Source organism: Myxine glutinosa, chromosome 2 (genome assembly GCF_964187855.1).
Source record: "Myxine glutinosa chromosome 2, kmMyxGlut1.1, whole genome shotgun sequence".
NCBI classification, from domain to species: Eukaryota; Metazoa; Chordata; class Myxini; order Myxiniformes; family Myxinidae; genus Myxine; species Myxine glutinosa.
The window spans coordinates 6,688,981-6,715,992 of NC_136262.1; the positions used below are offsets into that span (position 1 = coordinate 6,688,981).

Consider the following 27,012-nt stretch of genomic DNA (forward strand, 5'->3'; position numbering starts at 1 on the left):
AAAACTCTCTTCCTCACTCGCCCTGCACTGCACTCTCTCCACCTCACCCCCAGGAATACCTCTGGCTACGGCTTCCCCTTCGCTCCCACCTCTTGTTCATATGTGTGTTGTACCGTCCACCAAACAGTGATGACTCCATCTACATCTCGCTGTCTGATGATATGGACCAACTTCTATCTACTCATCCCAACTCTCTCTTCCTCATATGTGGTGATTTCAACTGTCATCATGCCAGTTGGCTGGGTGTGGGTACCTCTCTCACCAGCCATGGCTCCTCAGCAAAGGACTTCTGCGACTCACTGGGACTGACACAATCTGTCAATTTCCCGACCCGGATCTCAGTCAACGGAACATCTTCTCTTCTGGACTTGGTTATGACTAACTTCCCTGAAAATGTCTGCTGCTCTTCTTCTGCTCCGATCGGATCATCTGATCATGTCCTTGTTAAAGTGGACATCTCTCTGACCATCCTCAGGGAGCCTGCTCAGCGTCGACGAGTCTGGCATTTCACTCAGGCCAACTGGCACGGTCTTCAAGCAGCCATCAATCATCTGGACTGGTCTCCCATCTCTACCACCTCTGACATCAACTCATCCTGGGAATTCTTCCAAAGTAAATTGCTCTCTCTCATGCACAGATTTATCCCATCTCGTCTTCAGTTGTCATACCCTTCCTCCCGTCCATGGTACACGGAATCTTGTGGTGAGGCTGTTGCCCAGAAACAACTTGCCTTCGTCTCCTGGAAAGCAAATCCAACGGAAGGAAATCTCATTTCCTTTCACAAAGCCCGAAACAAGTGTGTGTCCACCCTCAGGAGAGCCAGGAAACAATATCTCTCCGTTCTCAAGACCGAACTCTCTTATCTGTCTCCCTCTTCCAAATCCTGGTGGCGTCTGGTCAAATCCGTTTCTGGTGTTTGTTCCCCCTCCATCCCCTCCCTTACCTCAAACGGCTACACAGCTGACTCCGCACGTGAAAAAGCTGAATGCCTCAACTCTGTGTTTGCCTCTAAATCTTGTGTCCCAAACCCATCCCTCTCTGTACCCACCATACCCAGTCGTACCCTGCTGCTCCTGGACTCCGTGTCCTTTCCTCCTGACAAGGTGGAAAAGTTTCTGTCAACCCTCGACTCTGATTCTGCAACTGGACCCGACGGCATCAGCCCACGGGTCCTAAAATCCTGCTCTGCTGCTCTATCTCACCCTCTCTCTGTTCTCTTCACCCTCTCTTTTGCTCAAGGTCAACTGCCATCTGCTTGGAAATCAGCCAACATCACCGCTTTGCACAAAAAAGGTGCAAAAACAGATCCTAGCAACTACAGACCAATCAGCCTTCTCCCAATTATCAGCAAAGTCATGGAATCCATCATTGCTTCTGATATGAAATCTTTCCTCTTCTCCAATGGCTTGATCTCTGATCATCAATTTGGTTTCAGACCAGGTCACTCTACTCTGGACATGCTGCTTCTGCTGTCTCAACAATGGATGGAGGTCCTCAATGCCAAACAGGAAATTAGAGCTGTCTCCCTCGACATATCACGTGCCTTCGACACGGTCTGGCACCCCGCTCTGCTCACCAAAGCCTCCTCCTTTGGTATCCATGGAAATCTCCACGCATGGCTGGCGGACTTCCTCTCTAGTCGTCGTCAACGTGTGGCCCTGAATGGGTTTCTCTCATCTCCTCTTCCTGTTCAGGCTGGAGTTCCCCAAGGCAGTGTTCTGGGCTCCGTGCTTTTTCTGGTCTTCATCAATGATCTCTCTGACTCTCTCGAAAATCCTCTCTATCTCTTTGCTGATGACTCCACTCTCTGCCGCTCCATTCCTCTTCCCTCAGATCGGCAGTCTGCTGCCTCCTCACTCTCTGAAGACCTGGACAAAATCACAGACTGGTCAAACAAGTGGAACATGTCTTTCAATCCTGACAAATCTCACACTCTTACTATGTCTCTCCGAAAAGATCGACTGGACAACCCTCCCATCTACTTTCTCAACAATCCTCTCCAAGAAGTTCTGTCGCTCAAGATTTTGGGTCTCACTATCTGCCATGATCTTTCTTGGGAAAACCACATTTCCAAGCTGGCCTCCAAAGCCAGTCGCCGACTGGGCATCCTCCGTCGTGCGAAGTCCTTCCTCGGCACACCTGAGCTCCTCACCACATACAAGGCTTTCATCCGCAGCTCAATGGAATACTGTTCTCCCCTATGGGCCGGTGCTCCTGCCTCACACCTAGCTCGGCTTCACGCTGTTGAAACCAAAGCTTTCAGAATTATTGGAATCTCCCGCGATGAAGCTATCTCTGAGGGCCTTTCACTCACTCACCGCAGGCAGGTAGGTGGTCTTTCTGTCTTCTACCGACTCCTCTCCGGCCTTGCACCCCCAGCTCTCTCTGTGCTCTGTCCCCCAAATATTCCTACAGGTCGCACAAGATCTGCCAGCAACCCTCTGATGGTTAAACTGCCGAAATCTCGGCTCTCCGCTCACCTTCACTCTTTCATTCCTCTTTTCTCCCGCCTCTGGAACAAACTCCCTCACTCCCTTCAATCCCACTCCTCCCTCCAGGTCTTTAAAACAGCTGTTCACCACCATCTCTTATCTTCCCCCATCCAAAACCTTGATCTTTTCTACCCCCGCTAATTCACCCCAGATCCACCTTGTTTGAAATTCCAACTTCTTTCCTGGAAGTCCTGGCAGTGTCCATATGTTTTATACCTCTCCCACTGCCCCCTTCCCACGCCCGCCCCCCCCCCAAAGCACTCGCCCTCTCTCAGATCTCTCGATGTCTCCATGTCTCTCGGTCCCTGCTCTCAAATGTTGTGTTTGTGTCCTTCCCCCTCTCTCCCCATCTTGTCTACCGCTCCCTATGTTATATGTTTTATGTGTCGGTTTGTCTTTCTGTGTAATTAATGTTCGCTCTTTCACGAGCCTCGATCTTGTATACAAAAAAAAAAAAAAAAAAAAAAAAACCACTCCTCCTCACCACCACCACTTTCCCTCCTCACCACCACCACCACCCTCCTCACCACCACCACCACCACCCTCCTCACCACCACAGTGCACCACTACCACTCTACCTCCTCACCACCACTCTCCATACTCACCACAACAACTCCCCCCCCCCCCCCACTCCTCACCACCACAACCTCCCCTCCCCCGACCCTCCTCCTCACCACCACCACTCCCCTTCTTCACCACCACTCACCTCCCCAAACCACTCCTCCTCGCCACTAGGAACTCAATTCACATCACTGCCACCTCCATCCTTACCACCACCTCCATAGTGCACCACTACCACTCACCTACCACCGACCTATCCTCCTCACGACCACCTCCATTCTCACCGCCACCACCTTCATTCTCACCGCCACCACCTTCTTTCTCACCACCTCCATTCTCACGACCACCAATCTCCCTCCTCACCACCGCTCCTCCTCCTTACCACCACAGCCCCCCACTCCTTGCAATCACAACCCCCACCCTCGTCACCACCACAACTCCCCCCCCACCACTCCTCACCACCACAACCTACCCCTCCCCACCCTGTACTACTCACCACCACAACCCAAGAAGTCTGATAAAATGCTGAAAGTTAGAGCATGTTGAAGACAACATAAAACTTGACCCCGTATCTCCTTCATTCCTGCACGCTCCTCACATTCGATGGTCGTCAAGAAGTTTGTCATTTAAACTGCAACTCCGCGCTGACGTCATCGCCTCGTTCCCCTTCAAAGACACACGCAATTTCGTCTGAGTGGAACCAAACAAAGAGAGAGGTGCGCGGCTGCGCGCTCACGTCAGCACGTCGCGGCAAGCCCCGCCCTCATGACGTTGCGCCCGACTCCCGAGCGGAGTGACGAGCGGGCCACATCAGCACGTCGCGGTAAGCCCCGCCCTCGTGACGTTGCGCCCGTGCGGGCGAGCAGCGGCCGCCGCTGGGCGCGCGTCGCGCGCGCTGGCGCGATGTTGCTGGGCAAGGTGAAGTCGCTTCGCGTCGCATTCGACGGCGAACATGGTGTCGCGGCGTCCGCGGTGTTCACCAGCGGGGACCTGGTCTCCGGACGCGTGTTGCTCGAGGCGGCCGGCTCGGTACGCGTTCGCTCCCTGCGGCTGATGGCGCGCGGGCACGCTAGAGTGCACTGGACCGAGTCCCGGAACGCGGGATCGAACACCGCGTACACGCAGAACTACAGCGACGAGCTGGACTTCTTCAACCACCGTGAGGCGATCATCGAGCCGGGCGCAGGTTCGGATTGGCCCAGCGGCCTTTTGTTCTCGATCGTTCGGCCCCTGGGTGTTTGTGATTTATTTATTTAAATACAGGTATCCGGGCTCGTCGAGGAGAGTAACAACAGGGGGCAAAGGGGGCAACGGACACAAATATGGGCGAGTGCGAAACGGTGGAACGGAAGGGGTTGCAAGTGAAAGTGGGAGGGGAAGAGAGGTAGATAAAGGGGGAGAGGGTCTCGGGGTGTACACAGAGGGAGTAATCGGAGAGTCCATGACATGAGGTATCGAATGGACAACACACCTGAAGATCCGGATGGAGGAAATCGAGACTGGGGTTCCTCATGCGGGGGAAGAAGGGGCTACAAGGGGAGGGGGATACATGTCATGTACTTAGGGGTTACAAGAAGAAGGGGGAACATGTCGGGAACATGTCATGTACTTAGGGGGTACAAGAAGAGGGGGGTACATGTCATGTACTTAGGGGGTACAAGAAGAGGGGGGTACATGTCATGTACTTAGGGGGTACAAGAAGAGGGGGGTACATGTCATGTACTTAGGGGGTACAAGAAGAGGGGGGTACATGTCATGTACTTAGGGGGTACAAGAAGAGGGGGTAACATGTCATGTACTTAGGGGGTACAAGCAGAGGGGGGTACATGTCATGTAATTAGGGGGTACAAGAAGAGGGGGTAACATGTCATGTACTTAGGGGGTACAAGAAGAGGGGGTAACATGTCATGTACTTAGGGGGTACAAGGAGAGGGGGGTACATGTCATGTAATTAGGGGCTACAAGAAGAGGGGGTAACATGTCATGTACTTAGGGGGTACAAGAAGAGGGGGTAACATGTCATGTACTTAGGGGGTACAAGGAGAGGGGGGTACATGTCATGTAATTAGGGGCTACAAGAAGAGGGGGTAACATGTCATGTACTTAGGGGGTACAAGAAGAGGGGGTAACATGTTATGTACTTCGGGGGTACATGTCATGTACTTAGGGAGTACATGTCATGTACTTGGGGGGTACAAGAAGAGGGGGTAACATGTCATGTACTTAGGGGGGTACATGTCATGTACTTAGGGGGTACAAGAAGAGGGGGGTACATGTCGTGTACTTAGGGGGTACAAGAAGAGGGGGGTACATGTCATGTACTTAGGGGTACAAGAAGAAGGGGGAACATGTCATGTACGTTGGGGGTACAAGAAGAAGATGGAACACGTCATGTATAGGGGGTACAAGAAGAAGGGGGAACATGTCATGTACTTTGGGGGTACAAGAAGAGGGGGTAACATGTCATGTATAGGGGGTACAAGAAGAAGGGGGAACATGTCATGTACTTAGGGGGTACAAGAAGAGGGGGTAACATATCATGTACTTTGTGGGTACGATCCAGACGGTGGAAATCGAGACTGGGGTTCCTCATGCGGGGGAAGAAGGGGGTACAAGGAGAGGGGGGTACATGTCCTATTTCGGAGGGTGAGGGGGGGGAAAGGGGTGTTGATGTCCTTTTGGGTGCATGTATTTATGGGGGTACATGAAGAGGGGTGTACGTGGGTTTTTGTCCCGCTACTTGTGTGTTTTCATGGTCCTGTATTCTGTTTCCCATTCCCATGTCTGCTTTGTCTAACCCCTCCAAGGTGACCCCATCCACCACAACCCCACTCACATGATACCATAGGGATACCTATGAATACAGTATAAAGTTTATTGGGGGCTTTGCTTGTGGAGCTAATACCGTCGGGGTGCTGAAGTCGGTGCGATTCAGGTAACCGGACCCTCTCGGGGTCGTGTCCGCGGAGCCGGTACCCGGTAAACAAGTCGCCGGGAGAGGCGGGCACTGTGCGCAGGTGCGACCGGGAGAGGCGGGCACTGTGCGCAGGTGCGACCGGGAGAGGCGGGCACTGTGCGCAGGTGCGACCGGGAGAGGTGGGCACTGTGCGCAGGTGCGACCGGGAGAGGTGGGCACTGTGCGCAGGTGTGAATTGATTGTCATTCACCCAACGTGATCGGCTGTTGTTGGAACTGTTGCACCGCATTGCGGCTTCGGTTGTTGTTTTCATCCCAAACGTGCCGTGTACGTGCCGTGCACAGCAGATGCGGAGGTCGCACATTATATCCATTTCCTGATATCTCCGTTCGGTGTTCGTGTTAAACACTTTTTACTTTCACTTCGAAGCAGCTCAATCCCGTTCAGGGCAGTCGTTGTTGCTAGGCTCAGATATCTGCTCCGTGCTTTCCCATTGGTTAGAGCGAGGCCCTCTTCCGATGCACAGAGGTCTTGGATGTAAAGTGTTGTCCGTGGGTTTATCTTTCATCCTTGATGTGTCGCTTGGTCTGGACCCATGGGGTGTTATAATCCTTCACATTGTCAACGTTTGGTATTCTAAAGGTGTGTGCACTTTGTGCGTACGCGTGTACGTGTTCAACATGATAGTATATGTTTATAAACACTAGCACACCCGTTCCCTACGGGAGCAGCAAGAAGGGCCATTCCTCTCTGGGGTATATCGATTACAGTGGATCTAGGCCTAGGGTCTCAAAAACATCGGAGGGGGGTGTGGGGTGGGGGGGCGGTGTGTTCATTTGCCAAGTTTCTTCAAGAGCACTCGCCGCAAAGTGGCTTAAGCATTTGAGCAAGCACTCCGTTCAAAAAGATTGATAAGGAACAGTCAGCTTGGCAAGCGCTAGTCAGCTGCTTGGTAACTTGGTAACTTTAAACGTCATACCGATGAAACCGTTACATTAAACCTCCCAGAAAGGAGGGCAATTCAAAAAGATATTTGTATGATTAAAATAAATCATATGTAATTATTCTATGAGAGCAGGAACCCTTTAGAATAAAGGACTCTTCTCCTTTTAGTAATATATGACACCTTGGTGACCGATTGTTGTTGTCGTTTCAGATGACGAGGAAGAAGACGGTGCTGTGCTCCAGCCAGGGAGACACGAATTTGCCTTTAATTTTCAGTTGCCTCAGGGGTGAGTGCTTCGAATCGCCCACAATGAACATTTTGCAGTGTTTGCATGAATCACCACAAATTATAAATAAACGTCAAAACGAACAACCAACTACTCAAGGCCCCAAAAGTTCTTCCGGTATCGAAATTGGTGTTTGAATGCTCGTTGTCCGTGTGCAAAGTTCGGCACTCAAGGCAACATCATGTCAAAGATCATAAGGTGAGTGTCCTCAGTGTGTGGAGTTTTGGCTCGGAGGACAAGCGGGTCATCTCGTTCTTCTCCTCTCTCGCTGTTCTTGTCCGAGCGGAGCGGGCAAGATGGTGTCGTGTGTTGAATTTATTAACTTATCCCATTTTTGTCACATTTATTATTTGCAAAGTTCCATGTCAAAGGCATTATTTCAAACGTCTGAAAATAATCATATACTAGCCGAAACCCGTGGAACATCCACGGAAGGGAGGATGTGGTGTATGGATAGAGTGTACCATTATGGATGGCATAGGGGATTTGCTTGTCCGAGTAAGAGTTAGGAAGAAAGATCAATTTTCACTTGTGCAAAAATGCTACTCACAATTACATCGCCTGTGCGTCGGCCTGTGATTGAGCCAGAGAGTTGGCCTGTGAGTCAACTTCCTTTCCAATGTCTGCAAGAGTTGAAATACTGATTGTGCATGTGTAAAATTATATGAAAGAAGAACATGCATATCAATAGACGATGCCATCGAAAAGGAGAGCAGCTGTCCATAGAAAAGGATGTCTGACTTATCAATTTGACATTATTGCACAGGAAATGACAAACAAAGAAACAGTTCATTTCCATCGGGTAATATTACGATGAGAGATCAGCCGATACCTTTATTATGTCCATCAGCATCCATGGCACTTAGAAAAAAAAAACGTGGCATCAGCCAGCCGCAGCCAACTATCACGTGCCGTCTCGAAGTCAATGCCATCCTTTTATCTCTTCGTATACAACTCACTGATCGCAACGTCACTCCATTTAACTTTATTAAAATGACGATAAAGACGTGAAACCCGTGGAACATCCACGGAAGGGATATCGTTCGTCTGTTTTCAGCTCGTTATCTTTAAGCTTCCTTACGTCTCGCCACCTGCTACACCTCTCTGAGTTACGAGGATTTATGCAACGCACCCCGAGTATCGCAACGTCACTCCATTTAACTTTATTAAAATGACGATAAAGACGTTTCCTTATATATCCTAATTTCAAATGTTCAAGGGAATAAAAAAGCTTCCTTACGTCTCGCCACCTGCTACACCTCTCTGAGTTACGAGGATTTATGCAACGCACCCCGAGTATCGCAACGTCACTCCATTTAACTTTATTAAAATGATGATGAAGACGTTTCCTTATATATCCTAATTTAAAATGTTCAAGGGAATAAAAAGACCATATGGTTCACACCACCCATCACACCACTCGACTGTCGAATCAGCGGACGGCTCGCATCGCCTTCGCCCAGCAGACGCCAATACGATGGTGTCGTAAGATGGCGTCGTATCGGCCGATAATCGGATGCTTTTGGGTCCCAAAGTCGGCGAATTCAGATTTTTCGAGTATGGCTGTACGTGATAAACAAAGAACGCGGTTCGTAGATGGAAAATGCATTAGTGCCGTGGGCATCGGGTCACTGGGTGCGGCGTAAAAGGGATAACAAAGTCGAGTCCTTACGGTATTATTATATAGATGACTTTCTTCACAAATGTCCCAATTAGCGAGCAGCTTGCTTGGGGCGTTCCATTATGGAGTGGAAGGTGGAGGTTTGTGTGCAGGATATTTCTAAGTTGTGCACGAATTCGGATGAAGCTTGGTGGAGACGTTGTTGTGTGGCCTGGACGATTGGTCCGATTTTGGTGAAGATCTGCTTACGAATCCAGATATTAGAAAATTTTAATTATTTAACTGATTCTTCACCATTGAGAAATAGATCCAAAAACGATACGTAGCATGACATTCCAGAACGTTATGGACAGATTTGGACGAAACTTGGTGGAGAGATTAGGTGTATGACGAGCAAGAAATGATTCGATTTTGGTGAACATCTGGATCCTGACACGAATTTTTTTTAATTTTTGAAGTGATTCTTCACCATTGAGGGAGAGGACCAAAAACGATGCACAATACAGTACAGCATGATATTTAAAAAATGTATTGGGCCCGATATGTTCTACTGGATCAGGCATCGCGTGGCGGAGGTATGCACTCCACCGAGTGCTCTTCTAGGTGAGATTGTTATTTGATGCTACAAGGTTCTCAAGGAGCTAATTACATTATATTATCGTGATATTATTGTAATATAGGATTTTCCATTATCGCCCAGACCTAATGCACACACACACACACACACACACACACACACACACATCTCGTTTTTTCATTTCTGTTCCTTACAATTCTATCCCTCTCTTACACACACACACACACACACACACACACACACACACACACACACACACACACACACACACACACACACACACACACACACACACACACACACACACACACACACACACACACACACACACACACACACACACACACATACATACATACATACATACATACATACATACATACATACATACATACATACATACATACATACATACATACATACATACATACATACATACATACATACATACATACATACATACATACACACACACACACACACACTTAATTAATTTTACAGTATCGGTTGTTCCTAAACTTAAATATAAATAATTTAAAGGATTGTTGTAAATGATGTTAATTTTACAACATCCCATATTCAACTTTATTTAAATTGTAAACCTCAAACATAGTTTCTCCACCTAAAGCATACACGTGTACACACACACACACACACACACACACACACACACACACACACACACACACACACACACACACACACACACACATCCATGTGCACACATACACATCCATGTGCACACATACACAAACACATCCATGTGCACACATACACATCCATGTGCACACATACACAAACACATCCATGTGCACACATACACGTCCATGTGCACACACATACACATACACATACTACATCCATGTGCACACATACACGTCCATGTGCACACATACACATCCACATCCATGTGCACACATACACATACATGTCCATGTCCACACATACACATCCATGTGCACACATACACATATACGTCCATGTGCACACATGCACATACACGTCCTTGTGCACACATACACGTCCATGTGCACACATACACATCCACATCCATGTGCACACATACACATACATGTCCATGTGCACACATGCACATACACGTCCATGTGCACACACACACACACATACACGTCCATGTGCACACATACACATACACGTCCAGGTGCACACATACACAGAAACGTCGAGGTGCACACATACACGTACGCGTCCAGGTGCACACATACACATACACGTCCATGTGCGCACACACACACACACACACACACACACACACGTCCATGTGCACACACACATACATACACGTCCATGTGCACGCACACACATACATACACATCCATGTGCACACACACACACACATACACGTCCATGTGCACACATTACACGTCCATGTGCACACATACACATAAACATACACGTCCATGTGCAGACATACACATACACGTCCAGGTGCACACATATACACACACGAGTCTTTCCATGTAGTTTAAACGCCATTGCTTGTGCTATTGTTTTGGATTTTGTGTGATTTTAACTTGTGAACGGTGATCTATGAATATTCTAATTGTAATAGCCAAGGTGTGCACGTGTTCCGTTTTCAGAAGTATGTAGGTAATGTAAATCTGTCATGTTACAATATTGTTGCGGATTCGGGGGTCGGCGCTCCCCTTATCAAGGGGGGGTTAATCCCCATGTCTTTTAAGCTGGCTGTCCCCCAATCCTGGAAATTATGACGCTCCTCCCGGTCGGTCTTGGGTAGGGTGATTGGTCAATTTGGGGTCCCAAATACCTAATACCAACACCGACCGCGAGCAGGGAAATAACTCCCGCTCGAACCACGGATAAGATGGAATATTGCCGAGCGGTTAGCAATCCGCGATCCGAGCCGTTAACAAATGACGAAACCCGATCCTGAGTGGTTCCGAAATCGTGCCACAGGTACTCAATTGGAAGAAAAGACGGAGGCGATCGGATTAGGAAAACCAAGAAGGAACAAGGTACATTTATTAACAAACCAAAAGAGGAAACGATAGGAATATACAAGAAGAAGAAGAAGAAGAAGCAAAAGGACACAGGGCAGGCTTACCTATACAGCCTTAACTTATCACGACCCCAGGACAAACAGACAGACTCACACGGAATTGTAGTGGTAGGGGAGGAAGCTCCAGGCAGATGGTTCCAGGCTCCTCGTCCGGGCCCGACCCGTGCCGTGGCGGTGATGGAAACAGGCCGGCAGCGCGTCGTTGGCGTTGACCGCGAGCGGACCTTACATATGCGAGGGGCTGGAATGCTGCGTACGTATAGCGTGCCAAACGCTCTCTCTCTCCCGATCAATCAAGGTCCGTATCAAACAGGCAGTTCGTCACAACGAGCTCTCTTGGCGCAGTTCTTCAATAAACAGTTCGTGCAACGCAATCCCCGGTGCAGTTCGTTACGTACCATCGATGGTTCCCTACGCAGTCCGTGATAGGGCTTGGCGCGTGCGCTTATATAGTGCGCTTATAGATCAATCCGCGCTTCATAGAGCCACGCCCGCCAGCGAGCTCACCTCAGCCCTGGTTGGTTAGCGAGGGCTCACCGGCTCCGCCCTTGACGGCTGGTTGACAGGGCCACGCCTCGTTCCCGGCGCTCCGCCCCCTTCTTCCTCGAGCTTGACCGCATGTTCAATGGCGTTTGTTTGAGCAAACTTCAGCTCAACGCAGCGAATGCAGCTGGCAAGTGAAGGCGCGTTATAGAATTGGGAGAGAGGTTGGCAAGGAAGCGAATGGGGCCTATCTTATTTGATTAATGCAACGCAGATTCAACTATTGGGAACACAGCCTTATCTGAAACACATACTAAGGAAATAACTGAATGTCCTATGGTGTCCTACGTGTTGCTGTGGCCTAACTATGGGTGCAACCTTTAACCTTATTAAATGATGGGATATTTACAAGTATTTACAAAGTGAGGGGTTCTCAAAACCGCAACAATATTTTAATATGGCAGAATAATTGATTCGTGTTTAAAAGTGACGTTTTAAATAAACGGGACGATGTTGCAATGTAATCCCATTGGAAGCTCACCATAAACATTCTTACATGAGTAACTACAATGTTGTTTTCAGAACAGAATGAATCGCTGAGTAAAGATGGTTAATGTTAACTGGTCATGTAGGCATGTACAGTGCATTCAGAAAGTATTCAGACCCCTTCACTTTTTTCACATTTTGTTATGTTGCAGCCTTATGCTGAAATCGTTTAAATTCATTTTTTCCCTCATCAATCTCTACTCAATATCCCATAATGACAAAGAGAAAACAGGATTTTAGAAAGTTTTGCAAATTTAATAAAAAGAAAAAACTGAAATATCACATTGACGTAAGTATTCAGACCCTTTGCTACGACACTTGAAATTTAGCTCAGGTGCCTCCCATTTCTCTTGATCATCTTTGAGATGTTTCTACACCTTTATTGGAGTCCACCTGTGGTAAATTCAATTGATTGGACATGATTTGGAAAGGCACACACCTGTCTAAATAAGGTCTCACAGCTGACGATGCATATCAGAGCAAAAACCAAGCCATGAGGTCGAAGGAACTGCCTGCAGAGCTCAGAGACAGGATTGTGTCGAGGCACAAATCTGGGGAAGCCGACAAAAAAATTTCTGCTGCAGTGAAGGTTCTCCAGAGCACAGTGGCCTCCATAATTCTTGAATGGAATAAGTTTGGAACAACCAGGACTCTTCCTAGAGCTGGGGCCATCCGGCCAAACTGAGCAATCAGGGGAGAAGGGCCTTGGTAACAGAGATGACCAATAACCCGATGGTCACTCTGGCTGAGCTCCAGAGATCCTGTGTGGAGATGGGAGAAACTTCCAGAAGGACAACCATCACTGCAACACTCCACCGATTTGGGCTTTATGGCAGAGTGGCCAGACGGAAGCCAAACAGTTCAATCTTGGTTTCATCAGACCACAGAAACTTGTTTCTCACAGTCTGATCGTCCTTTAGGTGCTTTTTGCAAACTCCAAGCGGGCTTTCATGTGTCTTTCACTGAGGAGAGGCTTTCGTCTGGCCACTCTGCCACAAAGCCCAGATCGGTGGAATGTTGCAGTGATGGTTGTCCTTCTGGAAGTTTCTTCCATCTCCACACAGGATCTCTGGAGCTCAGCCAGAGTGACCATCGGGTTCTTGGTCACCTCTCTTACCAAGGCCCTTCTCCCCCGATTGCTCAGTTTGGCCGGACGGCCAGCTCTAGGAAGAGTCCTGGTTGTTCCAAACTTCTTCCATTTAAGAATTATGGAGGCCACTGTGCTCTTGGGAACCTTTAATGCAGCAGAGATTTTTTTGTAGGCTTCCCCAGATCTGTGCCTCGACACAATCCTGTCTCTGAGCTCTGCAGGCAGTTCCTTCGACCTCATGGCTTGGTTTTTGCTCTGATATGCATCGTCAGCTGTGAGACCTTATATAGACAGGTGTGTGCCTTTCCAAATCATGTCCAATCAATTGAATTTACCACAGGTGGACTCCAATCAAGGTGTAGAAACATCTCAAAGATGATCAAGAGAAATGGGAGGCACCTGAGCGAAATTTCAATTGTCATAGCAAAGGGTATGAATACTTATGTAAATGTGATATTTCAGTTTTTTCTTTTTAATAAATTTGCAAAACTTTCTGAAATCCTGTTTTCTCTTTGTCATTATTGGGTATTGAGTGTGGATTGATGAGGGGAACAATGAATTTAAACGATTTCAGCAAAAGGCTGCAACATAACATAATGTGAAAAAAGTGAAGGGGTCTGAATACTTTCTGAATGCGCTGTACCTCCCCATGATCGAATACATAATGTGGAACAAGACTCGTGAAAACGCTGGTGTATCGTCGTGCTTTCATATTACTTTACCACACGTACGTGGAAAATGCCCTACAAATTATTTAATTCAACACTCCCACTCGACATTCATGGGGATGATTCAACGATAAATGTAGGCGATCTGTAGTCCTTGTAAAAACATTCTAATGAGATATTTGTAAAGCAAGTCAGGCGACCTGGGTATCCTAGTGGTCCGAGTACTGTATGCCCACTTCTTATGATAACTGGGGTCATGGGCAGGGATTTCACACAGAGGGCAGGTATTTTCCACCAAGTAGTTGATTATAAAGTGAAGTGGATGTGTCTTTTCCGAAGACGAGCCACTAGGCCGACCTCTCGACTGTTGTTACTTGGTTAGAATGTTATTCGGCATTAAGGTTTGATTGTGCGACACATGATAATAATTAGGCCCCCCCTATAGAATCAATAGGAGGTGGTTTATAGGTGTTGTAGGGTTTGTTTTTACAATTGTTGCCCCCACTTTGTAATGGCCCCACAGAAGTTCTTTCACCCCTTGGAGTACCAAACCACCATTTCGGCTCCTTTGCCCTTTTTTGTGGCAATTTCTGAGCTTCATCTCGGATCCATCTGGGACTTTCGGAATGCAATTTTGCATCAATAATGGGAATAAGAAGTTTGTAGGGTTGAATTAACTTTTTTGACTTTGACATAATTTTAAGGCCATGACCCAATTGTAGACATTTTATCATTTTTCACCATAACTCAACTCAGGTTCATCCATTTAGATTGAAATTGTCCTCTCTAGATAGCCTAGAGCAAATCACATTTATGCCTAATTTACAACATACCCCTCCAGGTTAAAGGTCAAGGTCAATCAAATGGCGGGCTGAAAATATAAAATCGTTTTTTTGTCATCGCTTAATTTTGTCATTGCGGAAACTCGAAGATTGCTTGGCCTTCCAAGATGTTCTCGCATCATAATAGCGTACCTGCATTGAAGTTGAGCACCTGATATTTGTTTCATGTCCTTGTCCTACTTTTTTGGGGATTGTGAACGAATTACCAAAAACACATTTTTGATCATAACTTGAATAATTTTCCTCAGATTTTAATGATGTTGAGTTTTATGGATATATTGTACACGGGGACGCGTTTTCTTAATGTACACTCTATCCCGAAATGTTGAAGATCAAGGTCATATGGTGGTCCAAATAGAATATGACTATTGATCGTTGGATTGCGGGATTTGGGGGAGGCTAATCCTCGGCGATCGCTTTGCGATCGCAGATGTCTAGTATTCCCCCGTCGCTCAGCGGAGCGAAAGGGGGACAATGGCTTTCCCCTCCGTCCGTGTGTCCGTCCGTCCGTCCGTCCGTCCGTGCGGGCGTGCGTGCGTAAGCGAAGGACCGCATTCGAATTTGGTGTGTGGGTGCAACCCACGTCAAAATCGAAGATGGCCGCCGCCATGTATGTCTGATGCCATGTATGTCTGAACCTTGTTACCTGCATATCTTGAAAAATAAGCGAAGTACCAACTTCTAATCTGGTATGTGGGTGTATCTAGGCATAAGGAAGAACGCTATTGAAAATTGGGGTGCCACGTCAAAATCCAAGATGGCCGCCGCCATGTATGTCTGAACCTTGAGATGAGTATCTTGAAAAATAAGCGAAGTACCAACTTCTAATTTGATGTGTGGGTGTATCTCGGCATAAGGACGAAAGCTATTGAAAATTGGGTCGCCACGTCAAAATCCAAGATGGCCGCCACCATATATATATACACAAAGAATTAAGTTAAGCACCCCTACACAAAGAATTAAGTTAAGCACCCCCTAATCCTGTCCTGAACCTGAACCCCCTCGAGCACGTTTGGGACATGTTGGGACGACAAATTGCGAAGATGGTCCCTCCAATAGCCAATCTGGATGAATTGGAACGTGCATTACATCGGGAATGGAACAACCTGCCACAGCAACGCATACGACGGCTTACAGGGTCTATGAGACGTAGGGTTGAGTCAGTGATCCGATCACGTGGGTCCTACACACGTTATTGACGCAAAGATCGCTAGAGGTCTTCTCAGAACAATGACTGTACGTTAGAAAACATAAACGTCATCCACACTGTCCGTGATGGACCTATAGCTCCATACTTAAATTGAGGTGAAAATATGCCTAAAATTCCCAAAAAATTTCACCTTAAATTATTCAGAATAAAATATTGAAAACGGCATGATTGTTATGTTTTTATGTGACCATAATATCACTTCTCCAGAAAATATAGCAATATCATGGGTATATTACACTGTTTTGACGACAACAAACTTGTAATGTGCGAGGTTGTAAAAAAACGGGGGGGGGTGCTTAACTTAATTCTTTGTGTATATCTGAACCTTGTGAGCGAAATATCTCGAAAAATAAGCGAAGTACCAACTTCTAATCTGGTGTGTGGGTGTATCTAGGCACACGGAAGAACACTGTGTAAAATTGGGTCGCCACGTCAAAATCCAAGATGGCCGCCGCCATGTATGTCTGAATCTTGTGAGAAGAATATCTTGAAAGATAAGCGAAGTACCAACTTCTAATTTGGTGTGTGGGTGTATCTCGGCATAAGGAAGACCGCCATTGTAAAGTGGGTCGCCGCGTCAAAATCCAGGACGGCCGCCACCATATATATGTCTGAACCTCGTGAGCGAAATATCTTGAAAAATAAGCGAAGTACCTTCTGGTGTGTGGGTGTGTCTAGGCATAAGGAAGAACGCTATTGAAAATTGGGTCGCCACGTCAAAATCCAAGATGGCCGCCTCCATGTTTGTCTGACACTTGTGAGCGAAATATCATATCATAGCATGTTTTCTGCGTGTTCCACTTTGTCAACTCACATCACTTCCCCGACGGGGGACCTAGGCGTAACGCTTGTTACATGTGACATGTTATTTGATTGTTCTGTTATTCATATTATGACGTGTTACGTGAGATCTAATTGATTGGCATCTCAAACCTGGCAAACAATGGTGTTCTCTGTTTTGTATTGTTAGTTCACAGTTGATTATCTTGGGAGGTAATTTGTGTTACACATTTGAATTACGCGATGTTCTCTGGAGCCTAATGTGCCACGTCTGTTGCTTCCTGTGAAGTCGTATTCTCTTCTTATCCACAGACCACTTGCTACCTCATTTGAAGGGAAGTATGGCTTCATTCGCTACTGGGTTAAAGTGGAGCTGGGAAGACCTTGGGCTCTTGTACAGAAGGTGAAGACTGAGTTTACCGTTATTGATCAAGTTGACATCGGGACACCAGAACTGATGGTAAAACTTAGCACCGATTTATAAATCTAGTATTTAGCACCGGATGCCTATTGGTGTGTAGGCATCGTTTGCTTTTCTTCGTAATCACGATGATAGATACCCTGATAAAATACCTTTTTGCGATTCGATGTGGATTACAATGGATCTTCTTCCCATCATTAAAGGCTCCCGCTGGAGGAACGAAAGAGAAAACCCTCTGCTGTTGGCTTTGCACATCAGGACCCATCTCACTTTCTGCCAAAATACAGCGCAAGGGTTACTGCCCGGGTAAGGCACAATGGTACGCATTGTGACTTTGCACCATCTTAAAAACCGATTATACAGTGATTGGTATGAAATACTTATCAATTGTTGATGGGGGTAAATGCGGTAAAGCCTTGCCAGAATTTGCTGCAAATCGGAAAGGGTCCAGGGGGAGGTGGGGAAGGGGGTAACCGTACCGTGTCACCTGTATTGTGTTTTATGTGCTTTACCTGAGTAAAGAAATGTGCCAAAGGAAGCAAAGAAAACTGTTTGTGGTTCGTTACATGGAGCAATTCTGGTCACCAAATGAGGAATTTTGAAGTAACCGTAGGAAGATGTGAGCATCTGATTCATCAAGGTGTTATACATTGGGAAATGCACATTGTGCAATATTAAATTTAAACCAAGGTGAAGCTCCAGAAATTTCAAAAAATCGTTAGATTAGCAAAAGCCTTGGATGTGCTGCACAGTATTGTGGGCATGACTGAAGGAGGCGACTCTTCAATGACGACTCTACGTTACGATACATGAATGAAGAGTGAAGTAATTATGGTACAGTTTGCGACAAAGTTGAAACGACAACATTTGTTACTTCTTTACGTTTGAATCCCCAGTCGCTCAACCTCGACTTTCCTCGTTTGGTGAAACACAGCCTTTTACATCAAATATATGACTTTTGGTACTCGTATATTATTACCTCCATCACCGAAGGTGGAAGGAGATTATGTTTTCACCCCTGTCTGTCTGTGAGCAGGATATCTCAAAACGTTGTTGACAAGTTCTGATCAAACTAGGTGGATGAGTTGGCTATGTGGCAAGAATAATCCAATTCAATTTTGGTTAATGTCCGGGTGCAGATCCGGCCTATCATTGGGATATGCAATGTAAACTGTTCAGCCTGGCAGAGGTATGCGCTCTACCGAGTCTTGGTCTGGTTTATTTACCGTTATTTGCAGTAAGCTGGAAACTCTCGTATCCGGAATTGAAAATCTCGTTTCAAAATGGAAACTCGTATCCGTAATAAGCTGACGACCCCACGTTTGAATTCATCTTGAATGCTTATTGGTAACGCAGTCATAAAATGTGTTCCGGTTGTGATTCGTAGTAAAAAATATCTTGCATGTCCTTTGCTGTTATTGTTGTCGGTCTCCAACAAAGCAGATGTTCAAATGTCTTGCATCACTTCTGTGCTTTGTTATTTTCCTGCAGGGGAATCCATTCCCATCCATGCGGAGATAGAAAACTGCTCCTCGAGACCCATCGTGCCTAAGGCTGCCATCTACCAAACACAGATTTTCTGTGCCAAAGGCAAGCAGAAGCCCGTGAGGCAGCTCGTAACGAATCTTCGGGGAGAGCCCGTGCCTCCCGGTCGGACGGACGTGTGGAACGGACGTCTGCTCAAGATCCCTCCGGTTTCACCGTCTATCCTTGTTTGCAGTCTCATCCGTGTGCAGTACGAACTGCTGGTAAGTCCCTGGCCCTGGAAGCTCTGCCTGGCTGGTTCTACAGTATAATGACATGACTCAGTTGTTGTGCTCATGATGCACAGTGTTTATGCAGAAAGGGCCCACTGGGAGGCTGCAGTGGTAGTCCACTTGCGTTTGAGCTGTCTTGTTTAGGTTTGATTCCCGACCAGACTGCAAACTGTCGGATTTGTCCTTCGTAGACCGGGTGTCGTATCGCAAAGCTTGCCATCCTTCAGTTGGCCGTTGAACAAGGTGTCCCATCGACATTCGCCGGTGGATCTCAAATATCTTTCACCATGTAATGAAGATGTCTCGATCTTGTGTAAAGATAGGTGTCTTTCATGAAGAGTGAGTGAGTTATCGCTGGCACCCTGACTAAATTCCAAATTCCTACGCAAGTCGAACGTACGTCGGGTCTGGTCGGCCGGTTTGTGAAAGATTTGGGCCAAACTTCGCTCTCTGCCATGGTGGTTTATACATTAGGTGTGTAATATCCTGTACCAGGTGCGAGACATTTCACTTTGGGCGAGGTTCAGAAAATAATAAAACAACGTGACACAACATGTTAACGGCCTGTAACCTTGCAAGATTATTTAATCCTGAACTCTATTTGCTGCCATTTTAATTTATCCAATCGGTTTCATTGTCTTAAAGCAAATTCACAGAACTTTATTTTGTCTCCAACATTATTCTGCTTTTGTCCAAAATGAAAGAGAGCAAGTTTTCCTGTCTGTCCAAAGCCCACATCCCATGTTGCCTAAAGCGTTGTCCATACTCTGTTCGAGGCCAGGTGCAGAGACCCGGTGGTCAGCGGGTGAAAAATACTTCGGCACTGCTTGTTAAGTCTACCTGTGTTGTGGCTCGCAGCTAATAGCGGAGGCTTCACGGCAGGTGTACCTGGACATCCCTGGGGCGTTGCAGCTGTCGCTGAGCTTGCCACTTGTCGTGGGCACGGTACCCCTTCACGGGTTTGGCAGCCGCACGTCCAGTGTCAGCAGCCAAGGCAGCTTCGATATCCACTGTCTCCGGATCACCTTGCCCGAGTCTCCGGAAGGTTCGTTGGATGGGGTTCTTGAGTTTGTGTAGTTCCGCTGGAAGGTGTTGCCTTCTCCTCATAGATTTTTATAGTTGTTTGCTGGTGGACGATAAACTCATCATCGCTGACAAATTTCACATTTGACATATTGGTGCATTCGACCACCTCTCGCCTGAATGGCAGTGCTGGCGCTGTGTGGCGTAAATTCCCGAAAGATGGAAAATTACTTTGGTCATATTTGACTCCCTTCCTCTGAATTAAGCTCACATAGTTGAATTGAAGCACATGGTTGAATTGGATGCATTCATTACCTTAATTATACCTATTGTAGGGGTATCAAAGCTGCATAGACTCCAAGATCACACAGCTCGTGAAATCATTTGACACTTTATTTGTTCCACTGATCCATGTTGTGAAGTGAACATTGTTCACTTTAACCACAGAACCACCAAACTATGCGGAGGCATTGCGTGGTGAGGAACCAGTGGCCGTCTCTGCGGTGGAGAGATGTTCCGATGAGTTTTCTGGTGTGCTCATCCACCCCATGTATGCGTACGTGCAAGAGTTTCGCTTTCAGCCGCCACCGCTATATTCTGAGGTGAGTCCGTTTCCACTCCACCGTACGGCTCGGCTCCGATCTCGCAGCTGATAGAGGAGGCCAGCGATGTCTTTCCTACACTGTTGGATGTTTCCAAGTGTCAGCTATTTCTTGTGCTCTGTCAGAATCTCGACTCTAGTGATGGAATCGCAGTGCTGTTTCCACCAGGTGGATCCATTCCCGATGACGAGGCGAGATTGACCAGAGTATACGCCTTCATTACTGGGCTTGCGTGAGACCACGCAAACTCTTTGCTTTCATCTGCCTTTTCATATTGAAGGATCCATAAGAAAATGGCAGCAGATGCTGCATGAGCCCGTTTCCATCGTTGGGAAAGCTGGCTTGCCATTTTGTTTTCCGTTTGTCTTTGTTAAACGGAGGTGTGAATTTGGGTGAGCAAGTTGAGAGTTCACGTAGGTTCCAACAATGCCTTCAGATAGAGAGACAGATGCAGCTTTCATTTTCTTTGGGGATGTTAGACCTGAGCAGTTCTGTTACTTTGTGCCACACCTTGCTTAAAAATGCGCCTCATATGTGTAGTCTATTTCACTTTTGGTAGTTTTCTTCAGGACATGTTTCTTCCAATTCAGTATGGTTGTTCTCAACTTTTTTGTTTTAATCGCTGGTTTTTCATGCGTTAGTCTGACAGGCCCTAGAAGCGACGAACGACATGATTCCCAGTGTAATGAGTATACTTCCGTCATGAACCTGCTTGCCTTTCTTCACATGGAAAAAAAACCCCCAAATTGTTCCAGTTCAAATTGTGCAATTTCAAATTACCCGAGGTATGATAACACTGGTCAAGTCCCCTTTTAAAATTGATTTTCTAACCTGTGGTTGGCCTTGGCTGTAGTATTAGAGCCGCAAACGGCGATGCGACCATGGACCAAGATGCACCGGCGTCGAGGCACCGTCATGAGGTTTCCAAGATTGGAATTAGCACTTGGAGTGTCTAACGGATGACTTGTATGATGACTACAGTGAGCTACGTAGTACTTGTACCTTTCCATGTGGATTGGAAGTCCTGCATTCCACATCACTTATTTATGCAACCACAGGTAGTTGTGTGTGCAATAAATACATGTTGGAAATCCTCCGGCATACCCCGACGTTGTCGCGGAAAGTCGATTCATTTAGCGTTCAAAAACGTTTAAGCTCCACTTTGTGTTATCAATATCATCGTGCTCGTCATCCTTGTTCTGTGGCATAATTAGTTTTTCTTTTGATTCATTCATTGCATTCCGTCGATTGGTGTAGCTGAAACGGCTTTGAAGAATATGCATCCATCCTGGAGCCTTTTTTGGCCGGCTTATTCACTGCACTTTTGGTTGACCCTTCTGTTATCGCGCGCACCATATGTGGAGGAAGCCGTGCAGCCAAGAAGATGGCTCTCCGGTGCGCATAAGATTGTCGCCTTTTTCTCAAAGGTTCATATTGCATGCAATTTTGTTTCTAGTTTATACTTTTGTACGGTGTTTGATAGTGCGGGATATTTGTACTCAGACGTGGCTGATGTTTTTTTTGGTTTTTCCTTCTGATACTTGCATTGGCCAAATGTAATAAATTGCACTGTTGGGGGGCAGGAGGCAGAAAGTTTTGTCATCTTTTTGTGTGTGGGGGGGGAAAGTGGGGGAAGTGAGGGTGTGGGGTTTGTACAATTTTTATGTTTCCAATGATATAGCTCAATCTGATGAGTTGGTGGAAAAAAAGAAAAGAAAAGTATTTTATTCAATTTCATGAAAGGACAGGCTGGTTACCAAAATGAAATGTCTATGTCGTCCTCCAATGAAATGTCCAAAATGAAAGGGCCCTCTTTATGGGTCTATGTCGTCCCATGTCCCAACACTAATGATTATGATGTTCCTAAAAACATATAGAAAACTCTTGCTTTAAAGAATTAACACTTCATTTGAGGATGTTAATTTTTCAAAGCTGCAAACATCCTTTTTAATAGTAATGAAAATTTCGTTTTGGGGTAACGACGTCCATTTGAGTTTGAGTATTTTGTACGAAAGGAAGGCAGGATTTTCATAGTATTATGTGCCCGTTGCAGGATGGGAGGGGCCTGTAGTGTATGCTTATAGGAAACACCACAGAGTTTCTTGCTGCGCACTTCGTTCTAGCACGGGGATGTTTTATCCATACACGAGGCCCCCTGTCAATTAGTCACAGCTGAATATTGTCGCGCGGACCCTTCCGGTTAAGACCAGGGACCGCGGATGGACCAGAACGGATTTAACGGAGGTGACGATCAAAACGGATTGTGCTATCAAACGCGGGAAGAGAAGAAGGGAAGTGGAAGCTGTGGTAAAAGCGCTACCTTCAGCGAACCGACGGCAGCTACGATCCTGCAGGGAATTAATGAACCGAACAACCACAAGATTTAATGTACAAAAATAGAGATTTATTCACGGACCCGAGACAATGAAATGCGACGGTAATCAAATAAAGAGCCTAAGTTGGGATCCCACACACCTCACTTCAGAAACGAGACACAGGAATGAATTAACAAAATAAATCGTCATGTAAGTGTAAATGTGGAGCGTGAGTGCAGTCTTATCTTGTCTGTAGTGCAGTGTCCGTTCAACGCGGCCCCGTCCGGCTCCAAGCTCCAATCCACCCACGCTCTGCTCGGCCCGAGCCAACGCCCTCTCCGTTCGCACACGAGCCCCGCTCCCGCACAGGCACCGAGCACCGCTCCAAGCACAAGCACCGAGCACCACGCAGATGGCGAGCCAACGACCACCAGGACCTCTCAAGACCAAGAACCAAACGCAAGAGCTTCAAGCACGTTGAGACAGCCAGAGAGCACCAGGGCTAGAGCTGCGCAAGAGAGAAAATGTCATTCGGCGTGCTCTTATATAACCTGGGCGGTGACGTCAGCCTTGGCGCGCCACCAACCAGCGACTTCCACCGAACCTTCCAGCTCCTTCCCTCCAATCACAGGCCTCCTGGGCATGTTGCTATGCAAGTTCGTGATGCGACCGGCCGCAGCCATCATCGGCAGTGTCCTGGCCTGGTTTCCTGTCCGTTTTCTTCCAAAGTCATTGTCAGGGAAGGGGATTTAGTTACTGTGTGCACTACAGGGCCTGTCTAAGTGTTTATATGGGTATGCATTGCCATAAGGGACAAAGGTTTGGCTACCAGGTTTGACACACAGGGGTTTATCTTAATCCCTACACCATCTAACACCCAAACATCCTGGTATGTTCACAGGTATACTCTTATCCGACAAACCGGACTACACACACAGAACTTATTACAAGGTAGATTCCCTATCGTGACAGCCGAAGCATGTTACCTATTCAGATCTACCTGACTCTAGATATTGCTCTACCCTACCGACATAACAATATTTAATGTTATAAACTCGTGTTTACCCATCTACCTCCCCCTGCATTCTCACATATCTATCGTGGTTGATTTTCATTTCAGGGAAGTCACTGGTGGAGAGCAGCCCACCAAAAGCAATCCAAGGTTTTGGATTGCGGATGATTTGAGATGGTGGTGAGCAGCTGTCTTGAGGACCTGGAGGGAAGAGTGAGATTGAAGAGAGTGTGGAAATTGGTCACGAAGCCACTCGGGCCTGGTTCAACCGGTCGGTGCATAATTGGTGGCGATTATTAGTTTCACCCCGAACGGGATGCGAGAATATTGGTGTGTGTGCGTGCATGCGCGCACATCTATAAATTTTCCCTTTAAAAATGGCTTTCTCTGCAACCACTTGTCCGATCGATGTGACACTTTAAACACAGGAGGGACTCCCCAATGGAGAATATTTTATTCCTAACTCTTGACATCATCGGTCACATGGTATGGCAGCCATATTGGATAAAAGGAAAAAAAAATTGGACATCATTTTCTCTGAAACCTTTCAACAACAAAAATGTATAACTATAAACCACAGCCCACAAGTTTGAGGTGGGTAAGCAAATGTTTACACATCCTGGTGAGAGATGGGTGAGTGTGTTGACTTTGCCTGCCCCGTTGTCAGGCTCGTCTGCCAGGCCGGTCTCCGGCTTGTCTGCCTCTTCCCTCAAACCCCTATCTTCAGAATACGGTAACCAGGCTCATTCTTTAACCACATGGTTCCTATCCTCTGATTAGCTTCCAGTGTACAAACATAATGATACAGAAATATTGTTAACTTTTAAACCAAAAATAAATTTGGCCTTGCCGACATGTCTGACCTCATCGCACCTTACACCTGTGCAGAGAATGCTGCAGTATCACATCACGTGGAATCTCCTGGTAGTATTATGATGAAGACCTTTGGTGATTGAGCAATTCCTAAAGCTTTTTTTGATCTTTTTTGGGATAGAGAGTCGACGCTCATGGCGGAGCGAGAACACAGAATGGATCGGGAAGCAACATGACAAAAGGAACAGCAGAAAGGGAAGCTGGGGAAATGTAACAGCAGGGCTGAGGGGCAAAACGGACAAAGATGGACAAAAAGGGATGTGGATAAGGGTGAGAGATGGGGGATAATTCAATCCATCACAAGGTGGATACGATTTATAAAGAAGCAAACACTCAGGAAGGGAGAACTGGAAATTTTGGGAGTGGGGGAGGGAGGCGGAGGTGGTTTAACGAGGGTTTATATGATCATGGTTTTGGATTGGGGATGATTTGAGATGGTGGTGAGCAGCTGTCTTGAGGACCTGGAGGGAAGAGTGAGATTGAAGAGAGTGTGGGAATTGGCTCCATCCTGATCTGTTCATTGTTCTAGCTCTCCCATGAGCCTTGATTCTGCATCCAAAACACCCATGAATAGTCCAGGCCGACACAAGTAGGTTGGACTTTACCAATGACGCTGCTTTGACAATTCAACACGGGGTACGATTTTCAACAGAAACTTGGAGAAAACATGACCAGCAACCCAGGAATGATAACTAGAATGGCACTCGGTAGAGTGGAGTCGGTAGAGCTAAACTGAGCAGTTTACGTTTTGTATCCGGATCTGATAGGCTGGATCTGGACCTGAACCAAAATCGAATCAATTCGTCCTGATCACACCCAACCTCTCCACAATTTTTTTTTGCATACTGTTACGGATTCGGCACTTATTATTATTATTGCTGTTATTATTATTATTGTGGGTTCTAAGTATTATGGGTATTGTTGTTTAAGGGAAATGGTTAGTGTGGTTAAAAGGTTAAAAGCGCTCAGGGTAAAAATGAGAAAGGAAATCGGATCGTGACCCGGAAGAGAAACGAGCGAGGAAGAAGAAGACGTGAGGACAGTAAAAGACGTGCCTTGAAGCTCTGTACGGAGCGTGGTTGAGCGAACGTCGCGAGTGGACTTTGAGTCCTTGAAAGGAAGTTCGAGCGATAGGTGATATCGCTGGAGTATTGTTGAGCCTGCGTAGACGGGTATCGGCATTGAGATTCCGGAGAATCCTTGCCTAGAAGCTGTGGCTCGAGTGAGGGCCGTCCGCCATTTCGCCCCGCGCGCTACCTTCATCGGAAAAGGTTTTTGTCGCGTCGGTTGGGCTTATCCTCCGGTGGTTTGCCGGGGACAGCTGTGCAATAAAGCGGCGTCTGAAGATTGCACTGCGGTTCGCTGATTGAACGGTGCAGGTGCACGTCTGGATCGCGTCTTTGGGAGTTCCCTTTCTACCGCAAGTTTGCTGGGTGTTAGACCACGTGACTTCTGTGTCGCTTCGACCGTCTACGCCTCGGTTGTTCTTGATCGGACATTGTTCCAACGATCGCCAGAGCGCATCAACTTCGCCTTTGAGGGTTATAGAGACATTGAGGAGGGCTCGGTTCCATTTCCTGGGAGTGCCGTGAGTTTGGGGTTACCATCTTAAGATATTGATTGTAGGGTTGATTGCCACCATTGTTGTATGGTTCTTTTTGTGTGCTTTTAATATAATATTTGTGCATTGACAACCAAGGGTGTGGTTTCCTTATTGATTTGGATTGTTTCCTTTGAGGGTTTCATGGATGGTTTCATTGGTGATTGATTTCGACATGGAATAACATCTATATCTTTCTGCCGGGGTTCCTCTCGGGGTTCGGAGGTTACCGGGACCAGGAGATTGCAGAGGACCCCGTAACAGAAATTGGGGGCTCGTCCGGGATCTAAAATTCCCTAAATTTAGTCCGGGAAAGAATTCCCTAAAATTCCCAGAATTCCCAAATTTG

At 46.8% G+C, this 27,012-nt stretch overlaps 1 protein-coding gene across 8 annotated transcripts; it reads left to right on the forward strand.

The window, feature by feature from the left end:
- The first annotated feature begins 3,866 nt into the window (after positions 1 to 3,866).
- On the forward strand, positions 3,867 to 26,757 carry LOC137422076 (arrestin domain-containing protein 3). 8 transcript variants are annotated; one of them, XM_068108803.2, is made up of 8 exons: positions 3,867 to 4,239; positions 7,127 to 7,202; positions 17,373 to 17,520; positions 17,685 to 17,787; positions 18,973 to 19,229; positions 20,097 to 20,283; positions 20,709 to 20,863; positions 24,299 to 26,757. In XM_068108803.2, exons 1-8 carry the CDS (start codon positions 3,957 to 3,959, stop codon positions 24,356 to 24,358), a joined length of 1,269 nt encoding a protein of 422 aa, XP_067964904.2. In that variant the 5' UTR covers positions 3,867 to 3,956; the 3' UTR covers positions 24,359 to 26,757. The 8 variants fall into 8 exon arrangements, with proteins under 8 accessions (XP_067964904.2, XP_067964905.2, XP_067964906.1 ...); XM_068108804.2 differs by having other exon boundaries at positions 20,121 to 20,283; XM_068108805.2 differs by lacking the exon at positions 24,299 to 26,757 and adding an exon at positions 21,032 to 22,456.
- Positions 26,758 to 27,012: the final 255 nt, after the last annotated feature.